Genomic DNA, 13,837 nt, shown 5'->3' on the forward strand with positions numbered 1-13,837 from the left:
TTTTTGCTTTTAAAACTTAAGTCATACCATTTCTATGAGAGACAAGTCTTCGGTGCATGCTGATGACATTCTCTCCATTCTTCCTTCCAAGTCTGCAAGTCTCATTCCCTGTGTCCCCATTTACAGGAGTAAAATTAGCATGTTATTTAGTCACCATTTGGCTCATGATTCAGTGTCACTATAAAAATCATTTTAGCAGCTTCATAGGCCCAACTTCTTCTAGAATACATCTACGTGGAACTTTTCTTTCTGTTTAATGTAGGAGACGTAAGTACATATTTTTCCTAGCCTATAAATTCTGTCTAAATATGAAAATTCTACTAGTGTAAAACCTTCTGATTTACTTTCTCAAATAATTTGTGTGTATGATATTAGAAATGGTAAAGGGCATAAACAGAGAAAAGATCAACGGGAATCATGAATCTGAGTTCAAAAATCAACTGTACAAAGGAAGAATTCTCAAAGCAGCGGTATAATGCTGCTTTTGTTAAAGAGTGAGAAAGTGGGGCTTTTTAAAGAATGAGAAAAAGAAAGAACAAGCTTATTTCATGTTCATAATTTTTTATTGAATTTTTAGATGTCACTTTTTAGAGATTTATGCTTCAAAATTTAATCTAACTTTAAATATGTTCAGGACTTAGATAATAAAATGCCTTTTCCCTCTCCCATCAGACTTTGAGTATTAGTATAATTGGATCTTTGTATAACTGTACGTGAAGAAATAACACCATATTATTTTGTCTTTATGCAATACTACCATTTTGTCGTGACTAGAGAATTCTAATTATAGCAACATAGACAGGAAACTAATGAAGAAAGCAAAGTCCACTTTAGGTAAAACTTCCAAGTTTTTTGTTTCCTATTGGTTTCTTTCTGTAAGGTCAGAACATGTGCTAATTGCTAGTCTACCAAACCTCTATTAGCTACTGATATTTATTTGACTTTGTGGATTTTTGTCATTTTGGGGTGATATTGTCAGACATAGTCATTTGGCAGCAATTTTGAAGCAAACATATGTATGAGTCATCCATACAGTGGCATATTTGGTGTAAAAGATATTTCTAGGTCTCTGGTAGTATTATAACTAAATAGAAACCTGTATCTAAAGGCTTACCTGGAAGAAAAATGGCATGCACTGATGAAATAAGTATTTTTGAGCACCTAAACAAAACTTAATAAATGGACTGCAATCATGGAGAGAGGGAGAAAAATATCAAGTTCATAGCATCTATACATTTTGTTACAAAATGTAATTGTGTGCATTCCTTTATTCCTATATTCATTACATGCTATTTGTCAATTATTTTTCTTTGTACTGGAAAAGAAATCTATTGTCTGGATGGAGAAAGAAAAGGGTAAAAACTAAATACTACCTTGATAATAAGAACAATAACAACAATGATAATAATGGTTAACATAATTGAACATTTAGTATTTCATTTGTTTGTTATTTTAAAGGGTCAGATTTGGACATGCACAACAATTTAGCAAATATATTTCATAAATATTTATGGGGAGGTGAAGTCACCAAGAATAAGCTCTTCTCACAATCATTGTTACTGTCTTTCACCTAATCCAAATAAAGCTATACATAAACATTTTAAAGGGTCAGAGTGCAGCATACATTTACAACTTTCATACCGCTGTTTCTTCCTCCATATACTCATTATTTAGTGCACTAAGTGAAAATTCAAATTAAGTTATTGGTGCTCCTTTTATAAGTAGAATTGCCACCAGGATCTTTTAACATTCCACAGCATACAAATCATGACACAGGACATCATCTTTTAATTCGTATCCATTCGTGGAAAATGTCACCACTTTTCTCTGCCTCTCTCTTGGTATTTCATGTTTCCTTAAAACTATTAATAGCAAAGTGAATTAGATGTAAACCTCCACATTCACATGCATTACTGTCACAGTTTGCATATAAAAATGACAATGGCAAAGAACAAGGACCTTTATTGCAAAGTACAATGCCCTTTACACAAAACCCATACACCTGGGTTTAATATCCTGTTTCTTTGAAGTGTATTTTTTAGCCATCACTTAAAATCTCTGAGATGCATCTTCTTCATCTGAACAAATGAGGAAATTTTTACCTAATTCATAGCATTGTTATCAGATGAGAAATAAAAGCAGTTGCTTGTGTGTGTGTGTTTAAATGTATGTTTTAAAAAGCCATAAGAAGACTTGAGAGTGAAAGACAGTAACAATAAGAGCTTATTTGTATAACTCCATCTCCCCTTAAACAGTTATGAGATATGTTTTCTAGAGTGATATGTATCTATGATACTAAACTTTGAAGTAACTTAGAAACTAAATACTATGTTGGTTGATGGTAGTGGAGAAGGTAATGAAAATACCTTTATAACTAACAGCATTGAATTACTTCAAGGTCAAAAATGTTATCAAAAGCCTAACTTACTTTGTACAGGCAACCTCAAATAGTGGAAAGAGTATGCTGGAAATTTGCAGACCTAAGTTCCAGGGACATAATTAATTAACTGTGTGAAGATTGACAGGTCTCGAACTATCTGGTCCTCAGATTCTTCACCTGTGAAAACTTCTGGATTGGAATGGATGAATTTTTAGGATTTGGAAATTTAGTGTAACCAGGGAGAAGGGAATTTCTCTGTTGTTACTGATGAAAGGTGACTAATGTACTTCTTCCTAATTGGTCAATCTTATTCAACATACTTTTTTAAAAAATAATTAATGGCAAGGGGTTGAAGCAAGGGGCCGCAGCTGCTGGCTGTCTTTTCCTGTGGCATGGGTGGCCTTGCCACCCTGGAGAGGGGATGGCTATGGAGTGAAGAATGGAGGTGGCTGTGAGAGCTGCGGGGCAAAGGACAGACAGGGCCAGGGACCCGGGGGGCGTAAGGGAGGTTCTTCCAGCTGGTGACCAGGAATGTCAAGTGGCACTTGGGTCTTCTCACAGGGAGGTGGTTGCCTCCTAACCCAGAGTTCCAAGGGAGGGGAGTATTCCCTCAGTCACATAGCTAATTAGGGTATTCAACACACTTTTATTTAGGACTAATTATGTGCAAGGGACTCTTAGGAATTCTATGTGATTGAAACAGAAACGAAATCCATAGCTGTCCTGCCAGAGTTATAATCTAATGAGACAGACAGATAATCATAATGCTAGTTCAAATTTAAGTGCACTGCACAGACACAAATAAAGGTGTGTGGGAGTTCTGGCTAAAGAGATCAGGAAAAGAGGTCAAAGAGAAGATGGCATTTGGCTGAATTCTGAAGGCTAAATCCATTTCACCTAGCAAATTTGTTGGGAAAGGTATTTCAAGTGGAGTAACAGGCTTGTGCGAAAGCACCAGCAGAGAAATTAAGAAAAACTATTTTGCTTTATTCTGCCACATACCAATCATGAGAGCAAGTGGTTGACATGAAAGCAGCAAAAGTGGGTTCTTTTCAGATTGTGGAAGACCTTAAATGAAATGCTGAGAAATTCAGATTTTGTTTTTTTAGACAATGGGGTGGGCTTTGAAGACTTTCAGAAAGGTCAAAAGATGACTCTGGTGGCAACATTTGGGACACACTGAGACATGGAGAAACCTAGAGAATGGAAACACTCAGTAGTTGTCCTGGTGCACGTTTTTCCGTTTTAATGGGAATAAATGTGTGACATCAAATAAAAACTAGTATGTCTTGGCAAGCAACTGGTCATGGATATCAAGAGAGAGAAATAATAAGAATGCCTTGGCATGGTGTGTCAGTTTACTGGGAAGGAAGATTGAAAAATATGCAGGTTAGGTTTGAGCTATGATGAGGAGGCCAGTTTTCTCTGTTGGTGTGTTTGTTGCAATCTTATTTTGTTTTATTGGATTTGAAATGCTCGTGCAAAATTAAGAGGAAATACCTATTTGGCAAGCAATTAGCCATGTGAGTGAGGAGCCTGGGAGAGCAGTCTAAACTGGAGTTACTCTTATGAAGAATCAGGAGCCATGGGGTTAGATGAGGTGTTCAAGTTAGGAAGAAAAGAGGGTCAAGGACTGACCCTAAATTCTGACAGAATGTGCCCTTATTTAAACAGGTAACCCTAGGAAGAGAAATCTGGGAATACAAAAGCAAAAAAAAAAAAAAAAAAGAATGGAACCAGGATTGTGAGATGTCATAGAATTTAAGAAAGGATAGCTGCTTTTTATTCAGCACCTACCCTACATTTGCCAATTAATGTAAGGCTTTTTACATACATAATCTCAATAAATTCTCCGAGCCACCTTGAAACCTGGAATATTTATCACAATTTATAGATGAACAACCTGAGTTCAGAAAATAATATACATAATAAGTGCAAGTCTAGATTCATGTACAGATAGGCCTGATTCCAAAGCCAATAATGTAACCTCCATGACTTGTTGTACGTGCTAGGGGAAAGTTCCAAGGAGAATGTAACTGGCAGTGTCAAGTGCTGTGGAAAGATTAAACAGGATAGACACTCACAAGAAACCTGAACTCTAAGCAGTTATATATCAGCTATGTATAAAAAAATAGCCTTCATAAAATATACTATACAAAAGCCACTGGATTATAAAAAATTCCGAAGGTTTTTTCCTAAGGAAAAGTAGAGAAAATACAAGTAGATAACCCACTTTGAGAAGTTTAATGAAGGAAAGAAATTGTAGCACAAAGATGTATGAAGGTTGAGGAAAGGATTTTGTTTGGATAGTTGGTTCATTTTTTTAAGGATGACTGGACAATGCTTGTAAACTTAAGGGAAAAATCCAGAGGGGAAAGAAAACTCAAATTATTAGGGAAAAAAATAATGGATGGAGTTAAGTCCTAAAGGACGCAGGAGGGAACAGAATCAAGAGCATGCCTTAAAAAGAAAAAGGCTAATTCAGAAAAGAAAGAATAGTGATAATAGAGAGAAATGTTGTTTAGTAGAGAAAGAAATTTAAGGAAAATTACAGCAGATGCCCTATGTTTTCTCAAAGGAAGGACTTCTGCAAAGTCATCTCTGAAGGCAATGGTTAGGGTCTGGATGTGTAGATTAGAACTGGTTTGAAATATTTCTCACCAAGGAAGGCATACAAAGAGTCAGTGAGAGGTGAACAAAAGGATTTATGAACAACTGTAAATGTATACTAATAATAGAGTCAAAAAAAATGTCTACCTGAGCCAATTGGCGCAATTTCGTAACTTTTTTCTGGTAACACTTGGCTATCCAGTAACAAGACCAGAGAAAGTGCACCACAGTGTTTTCCCAGTATTAAGACTTAGGAAGGCAGAGATGACAATAGATCAAAGGGACTGCTTGATACTAATAAGAAGCTACATGAAATGTTGGGCAACTGATCCAGGCTGGACCTATAGGAAATTCAAAAAGTGTTAAAGAATTAAAGAGGGGATCAGTATGAAGAATAGGAAAATAGGTTGTTAATGGCCAGAGAAGGGAATTTAAAATTCAAGAGTTTGGAGATGAGGTGATTTTGAGTAATCATTGTATTTACCCTTTCACTGAAAGTGCCATTAATGATCATGTTATCCAGCCCATCCCACATATTAGAAAATGTAAGACTAAGGAGGTCAAGTGATATTCCATGTCAGTCCATGACTCAGTGGCAGGTCAAGGACTAAAACCAGGATCTTCTGAGGAGCAGTTTGAAAATTTAAATAAAATGTTAACAACCATCAAATCATATTCCCAGAAAAAAAAAAAAAGATAGGTAGATATAGTCAAGTAAACGGAAGCCAATGTTACTCAAAATATTATAGTTACAGTGGAGCATGCAGTATACACATATTTCCTATTTCAAAACTTGTATTATACTATCCTCCCTTTTTCCTGTTTCAGTTTCCCCTAATCTTCTCCAGATGAAATTAACAGCTGCCTCCTCGGTGTGCATTGAGAGAAGAATTGAGACTAGGCTTAAAGGAATATGCTTCTGGCCGTCATCCTAAACTGTAGTGTAAATAGCATCAAGTAATTTCGGAGTACACTCTGTGTATCCATGATGATGTATTGGCTCCACCAATTTGGCCTCCTCTATAGTTCTTATATTTTGAAAAGACACCTTTCTTTTGTGATTGTTATGAGTTTTTCATTTTAAGCTATAATGAAATGTAATTGGAATGATTAGGAATAAGAGGGAAATCTTTTCGTTTTAAAGGTCTGTTTAAATGAATTATCCCTATAGAAATCATCATTATTTCAAATTTTAGTATTCATCTCTCTTTTGACCTTCAGGGAAAGCTATAAATTTAAATGCAGAAAAATAATTTAAGGATTTGTATTTCATGGTCTTTTGTTAATACACATCTCATATTTTACCTTGAAAGTAGTCTTCTTTTAACACTTTAATTATGTGCATCCCTAAATTTGTATGGGAACACTTACTTTCACTGGCTTCCATGGAAATTTAAATAACCACTTTGATTGTATTTCAAAGATTCAGTCAAGAGAAATTATTATTCCTCTCAAGCATACCAAGATGGGCACGAGGAAGCTGTCCTCCTGGACTGGGAGCAGTTCTTGATCACTGACATTGTTTAGCATTGCTGGTGCTCATGGTGATAAAAACAAACTGGATCCTGGTCAATTTCATTATTTTTCTAAGATTGTCTACAGACAATCACTGCTTACCTCTAGAAGGACACTCCCACTTGACCTCCATCTTGGTATGCTAGTGATCTCGAGTTCTCCTCTCTGGATTTAGACTGATGAAAATGGTGCCAGAGAAGGAGAATTTTATGGTCTAAACCAGGTGTTAACAAACTATGGCATGTGGGGCACATCTGGCCCTCTGCCTGTGTTTGTACATAAATTTTTATTAGAACACAGCCTTCCCCGTTCATTTAACTTATTTCTGTGGCTACTTTTGCACTACAACAGCAAAATGGACAGTAGTTGGGGCAGAGAGCATATGGCCCACGAAGTCTAAAATATTTACTGTCTGGCCCTTTATTGAAAAGTTTCCACTCCCTTGATCTAAATAATCAGGACAAGAATCAAAGCACTACTTGCTTTGTGGACATGTAAACAAAACAGTTACTTCACATTCATACTTTCAAGCGCCTTTGCTAATGTTTACCTTTGACTGACATTACATTTACCCATTTATGTTTGTCTCTTTTGTAGTCCCTGCTATGTGGATATTTGTTAGCAATGACTGATGTGGAAACTACATATGCAGATTTTATTGCTTCAGGAAGAACAGGTAGAAGAAATGCAATACATGATATCCTGGTCTCCTCTGCAAGTGGCAACAGCAATGAATTAGCCTTGAAATTAGCAGGTCTTGATATCAACAAGACAGGTAAGAAGTCGTTCAACACATATCGCTATATGAACATAGAATGATGTGCTGCATTTCACTGAACATGATTAAAGCATGAAAAGCACCTTTGAAAATAACCTAATAGAGTTATAAACAGTCTAAAGCAAGATAAAAGTCTGGGACTAATCATTTAATAAAACAGCTCAGCAACATGACCTTAAAATACATAGGAGTAGCATTTTATTCGGTGGGGAAAGGTCAGAAGGTCACAGATTGATGTTTTCAAATTCTGATTGATAAAACTTTGACAGCATCATCATGGAATATATAGATCTAAGTTTATTTAAGGTTTCATTGTTTCTCTGTTAAAACCAGTAGTTACTTCTTAAAACAGCTCTTCTCAGGTGAAAGGGGATTAATCAAATTTGGTGGCATGGGGTGGATAAATACACTTTTCCTGCAGTGTCTTTGAGAATTCAATACTTTTGTTCATAAGATTTACATTTTTTTACATGAATATGATATTTTAAATAATCTGCAGAATGCACTAATTTTAACCACCCTTATTATTAGGATGTTTTTATTCATAGTACAATTTAATTTCTTCTTTTTCTGTTTTCACTGAAATTGAGACTTTTTCGCCACTTTCATTATGCAAAATAATATATTAAATTATTATTTAATTTTATTAAGTCAAGATTATTCAGATATTTTTATGCTTCCAAATGTCTTCTTTTCTAACATTTCTGCACGTTCATTGTATTTTTCAAGGCCCTTGCAAAATTTTGTTTTTCCTTCCAATCATAAAGTCCAGAACTAGGCAAAATATAAACAGCACTGCCTTTATTTATTATTCTAAGTACAAAGAACTAAAAGTTAAAATTGTATAGTATAAAAACTTAAAATATAAAAAATGACAACTATATAATGACAAATGAAACATCATTGACTGAAAATTGTGAGGGATGTCCTTTTTAATTCCTGAGAGTTTCAGTCTCACTTTATTTCATAACAACTTTGCTGTCCATAGTACCCTTAATTTGTTAACACAAAACACAGAGTTGGCCACAGCTCTGTGCAGTCAGCATTATGCTAATCCCTGAGAAGTGTCCCCAGACACCCAGAAAGACCCAAGCCCCATGGGAGTCAAGTTTCTCTATTTGTGCAGTCACTTTCATCCTTAAATATTCTACTGTCTTGCATCTGTCCTCATATGACTTCATTCCTTTGGTTACCAAGAGCGTCTCTCATTTATTGCATTTTTGTTGCATGCAATCTCCACATCTCAGATACCAGCCATCTGCACATCTTGAGATCCTGTTCATTACTTTCATAATGAAAGTAGTGCATGAAAAAATTATATATCATGTTTAGTCATATAGTCAGAAATCCTTAAGAACAGAGTATGATTTTTATCTGGAGGAACTGCTACTAATTTCCTTAAAGACTTAATATCATTGGAATATGGGGAGATATTTCATGTGTACTTGTTAAGAGTGAAAGAGAAACTGCCTTTCAACATTACAGTCCAAAAAATGGACCATCCCACCTACCTCCATCCATTTAAATTATAACAAACTCTTAGCAAATATTGATATAATTTATATTATCACAACTCCCAATTTATTTTGTCCACCAAGCCATATTGGTTGCCTAGTAACCAAGTAACACATGCAAATATTTGAATATTTGAGTCAACGATTGCCTACAGCTAGCACTCATGTAAAGTGACTTAATATGGAATGAAAGCATTGTTCATAGTGTTTCTATGTTGCTGAGATTGCTGTTGAGGATGCAGTTAAAAGGATGGTTTTATTGGAATTGTGCATGTGCTCTCTAAGGTCAGGCCAGAGGCTATCCTAACCCTCCAAGTGACTGACCAGCTGACAAGAACAAATGTCCTTTCATTTTCCACTCTTGCTTTTAATTTAAACTAATGAAGCCTGTAGGATAACAGCTGGGCTTTATCATCACATGCTATAATGCTATATAAATCATGGAAAATGAAATTTTTTAATATTTCTTAAAATAAGAGTCAATTGTGAAAAAGAGAAAAAAGAAAGAAAGAAAAAAAGTAAACTTGCTTCCCATTTCTCATTTCTACCTATAGATTACAACCTGTGAAATGATATTTAAGTGCCCATGACCTGGCTGTCAGTTTTCCTAGTCATTGATCCAAAGCATAAATGATCACTCGCCACTCTGAAAATTCAATTATTATTTTGTTTTGGGACCATACTGTCCCAAATTTACAGAACCATTAGCCAGCCCTTGAAACATTTAAGCTATTTTCCTTGATATTGGTCTGCTTACCAAGACAATATATATGTCTCTGAGGATTGATTTTATACTTCTTGAGCATATCTGAAGTTTCCAGTATGATATACTGAGTCAGTAAATGAAAGCAATAATTTTTGTTTTGCCTTTTTTCGTTTTTCATTGTCTCTTACAGAAGGTGAAGAAGATGCACAGCGAAATTCGACAGAACAAAGTGGAGAAGCCCAGGGGGAAGCAGCAAAATCTGAAAGCTAACACCCCACTCTGACCTTCAGCAACACCTGACAATGTCTCAAATCTCCAGGCCTGGCTGGAAAACATTTGTTTCCATGAGTGCAAAGGGGCAAAAGAAAATGGCTGTGCTGCAATGCAGGCACCTGCTCATTATTACGTTAAAAATGGGGGCAGAGGCTGTGGCTGCAGACAGACTTTTCCCTACCTCTGTCATTAGCAATGGTTGAAAATCATGTGGCTTGTGTTTGGCCATCGTTTTTATATGGATCCTTTCACTTGACCATATGATGAAATGCTTGTAGAGAGTAGCACCGACACTAGATGATGATTCTTCCTGTAGCTCTGGCCCCTCACAATGTCAGAGGATTTAATTGTGTCTAATCGCAAAGGGTTGATTGAACCCCAGAGTTTAAAGATCTCTGGTGCAAGTATTCACCCAGTAAAAGAACCATCCAGAAAGCAGTTTTTAGAATTATGTATCTGTGTGTTACTGCTGTGTTCTTCACACTGTTTTGTATTGTACAATATAGATGCTCAGCACTGCCTCCTACTTTAATTGCTTATGAAAAACAAAAATGATGTATGTTACTGTGAATTTTTATACCACTCATTTTTGAAAGGGCTGTCTTTTTTTTTCCTTTTCCATGCTGTGGTGGTGTACACAGGATAGAATACACTTTTTTTAACTCAATCTTACCCCTCAATCCTTCTATGTGGTGAATTAAGTCTGACATCTTTATCAAGACCCCTTTAATTTCTTATACAAGCATTAAGAAATAGCCGTAAATGTGAATATTATCTGAATATTAACAAACAATCTGAATTCAGTCTGTTTGAAATCTGCACAGACAAGAATTCAACTGTCAATTTTGTTTTATTCCCATGTGGAGAGCTTTCCCCAACTGATATTTTCATTTTAATCATGAGAATTTTGGGGGAATGGGTAGGTGGGAAAGAGAAACCAAGATAATCCTGTACTAAGGACTGGAAGTACTTAGTTCTTATGGAATCAAATTTCTCACAATGATGCATGCTATTATTTAAATGTGGAGCTTACCTCCTAAGGCTGCAAAAGATGGAAAAAATTATCTTATAATCATGTGGACACCAATCACAAAAGTAAAGTACTTGTATTGTGTTTTTCATATCTTTTCTCAGCCCTATCAGATCCAAATGTTATTATGCACTTTTTAATGTTTGTAAACTTTTACTAAAATTAGTGTGAATTGCATTCTGATACAATAATAATCATCATTAGAAGCTGACAAAATCTTTCTTAATACTGTTGATGGCCTCTGCTGTGTTTTGACATCATGGTACTTATTACATGGACATGTTCTGTGAGCTGTGTAATCCCTCTGGTCAGTATTGCAACATCATTTATCAGTGGTAATAAATAAGGACTGGTAATACACCAATGGTTCATGAATGCCTGGACAAACATCAGACAACAAGAAGCCCCTTTATGATAAAAGAGCCCATTTTATCTGTCCTCGAAGTCTTAGATACAGTCCTGGATGAAGTAGGTAGAGCAGCTAGCTCTTCAGCAGGCCATCTATGCAGACCTACCAGAAACTCAGTCCCACTCTGTAGTCTCATACAGATGAAAGATAAGTATGCCCACATCTCCCTTCTCAGTACTTTCCAACTGACTGGGATAAGAGCATGGGTCTCATGTAATCCTCAATCAGATACGACTAGAAAAACATGTTAAGGACAGTGTGGGTCTTGCAGAGAATAGAAAGAGGAAGTATAACATTTTAGAGTACTTCCTTCTGTCTGACCCATTAGGGGCCAGAATGTCCAGTTAAAATTGAAGAATTTCATCTATTCAGGCCTATGTTACAGGTGTGAAAAGAGTTGCATGGGCCATTTTAGACTATTTCTGGTAGTTGACTGAAAGCATATAATTGGTTTTTCAAAATCCTCATTTACTATCCTCATAGCTTTCTTGTGAATCTAGGTAAACTTCTCATTCTTAAAGTTGTGGAATTCCAAACTGATCTCATGTGATTTTGTAAAGTTTAGGATCAGTGCTGAGAATATGTGGAGGTTTTATATTCTTAAGTGATATATTATTATTAATGCATGTGGTGTCATGCTTGTCTTTCAATATACAGTAGTGCTAAATTGCAAAGTCATATGGAGCCTTTGAGTTAGTCTGACCTCCTACTGCTACTTTGTCTGCTTTATGCAAACCCAGAGGCATTCCTAACATGGCAAGATAAAAACATATACTTTCCAAGAAATCTGCATTCTACAAATTTTGCTCCACAAAAGTTCACAGTACCTTCCAAATTTTATTCTAATTTCCTTTATTTGCAAGTCAATACTGCACACAGATCTGAATTTTTAAGGAGACAAGGAAAAGGTCGGAAACCAAGGCATCCAAAGCCTATTAACCAATAGACATTGTGCTATTAACTTTGCAGCACATATTCTCCCATTTAATTCTCAAACAATTCTGTTAGAGAGGTATCACTATCCCATCTCACAAGTCAGGAAATTAGAGTTCAATACAGTACAACTTTTACTGAGCTTAAAATTCGAATATGAGTGAATTAAGATTTAAGTCCTTGTTGTCTGTCTCCAAGGATCTTTCTACTGCACTTGCAGTAGAAAAATTAGAGTAATAAAATTAAAGGCAATTACAGAACCTATTTAACTGGAAAGGAATTAGGAAATGAACTGATCCACCCTCTACACTTTAGAGAAGGAAACTGCATCCCCCAAATAGGGGAATTGTCTTGCCCAAGGTCACCTAAATGGGTATTGATACAGATATTATTAGATCATAGAAAGTGTACTTTTTTTTTTTAGAAATTCAACTATAATTTATATTTTATGGTATACTTCCAAGAATATACTTTCCTGGCATATAATCTGTAACTTCAGCATAGTTTTGATATTTTTATGTTCCATGCTACTCATTTTTTAAAAATTAACTAGAAACCTGTAGCTTTTAGTGTTTGAACTGATTTGCAACAAGTGTGATCTTGTCAAATTCATACCTTTTTATCAATCATAAGCATCCTATGCCAACATATTACCACAACTCCTTATAAATGTTTTTCTAACAGATTACAGATCACTCAGCCCCCAGTTTTCAGGCAACAAGCTCAGAGCTGCACACTGTAACTGCCCTACATCAGAGTCTTACCCAGGCATAGTGGCAATGCACCATTTTATAGGAAGAATGATGTTTTACCATAAAGGGTAAAGAAATGTAACTGTGGAGCAATTAAGCTTCTGAGTGAAATCTGTAGTAAGGGGGAGAAAAATGCACTAGTCATCAAGGGAAAACAGAAAAGAATTTATGATTTATGTGTAGTTGGCCCGAAATCATTCTTTAATTAGAAGGGTGGCAGTCTCTGAGGTCACTTGTGAGCTTGTATGACTTCTGTATTTAGCAATGTTGCATGCTCACATAATTGATATTAAAAGTAACACATTTTTCTGAAATGTACAGTCTACTAAGAGTATTTATTGAACACACACTATGTACTCGGCACTAGAGAAAGTGCTGTGGGTGATAAAGGAGAAATTCAAAGCCTCAGCCATCTGGTATTGTGGGCACCCAGCATTTTAGCCTCCCTCTTTCCTGGCCTTTACTCCAGTAATTTTCTCCAGCATTCCACTCTAGTAGCTCACTTCTTGAACTTTATCAACTACAAAAATCATCATGCCTCCCAGATCTTAAACTCCAATATCATATCTGCAGTTCTTACCTGCTTACCTGCACAGCAGTGGTTTTCAGTCAGGAGAAGGAAAGGTGTAGATCAGATGCCCCTAAAACTTTTTACAGCAGCCCCTCCCTTGAAATACACCTGCACAAACACACAGATATGCTTCAACACACCTCCTTGAAAAAACTCCCCACACGACTTTTTATATCTTCTTTCCCTCCCACTCCCTCCAACTTGAGAACCCCGATCCAGAAGAAGTGCAAAGCTTCATAATGCACTCGCCATGTTTACTCCACTCCAAAGCTTCAAACTGAGTCAACAACAAAAGGCAGTCCTCAGGACACATTCTGGGGTAGAGGAACAAAAAGAGCTTAATCTCTTTTTTCTTGATGTTGCTTT

At 36.0% G+C, this 13,837-nt stretch overlaps 1 protein-coding gene across 3 annotated transcripts in view; it reads left to right on the forward strand.

Moving 5' to 3' along the window:
- PKIA (cAMP-dependent protein kinase inhibitor alpha) overlaps positions 1 to 13,214 on the forward strand; it is a 76,263-nt gene extending 63,049 nt beyond the window's left edge. For all 3 annotated transcript variants that reach the window (XM_037803149.1, XM_037803147.1, XM_037803148.1), the window contains 2 exons: positions 7,103 to 7,280; positions 9,694 to 13,214. In XM_037803149.1, coding sequence (XP_037659077.1) covers positions 7,130 to 7,280; positions 9,694 to 9,773 — 231 coding nt within the window. In that variant the 5' untranslated portion in view covers positions 7,103 to 7,129 and the 3' untranslated portion in view covers positions 9,774 to 13,214. The remainder of the gene's footprint in view (positions 1 to 7,102; positions 7,281 to 9,693) is intronic.
- Positions 13,215 to 13,837: the final 623 nt, after the last annotated feature.

Source organism: Choloepus didactylus, chromosome 14, assembly GCF_015220235.1.
Source record: "Choloepus didactylus isolate mChoDid1 chromosome 14, mChoDid1.pri, whole genome shotgun sequence".
NCBI lineage: Eukaryota > Metazoa > Chordata > Mammalia > Pilosa > Megalonychidae > Choloepus > Choloepus didactylus.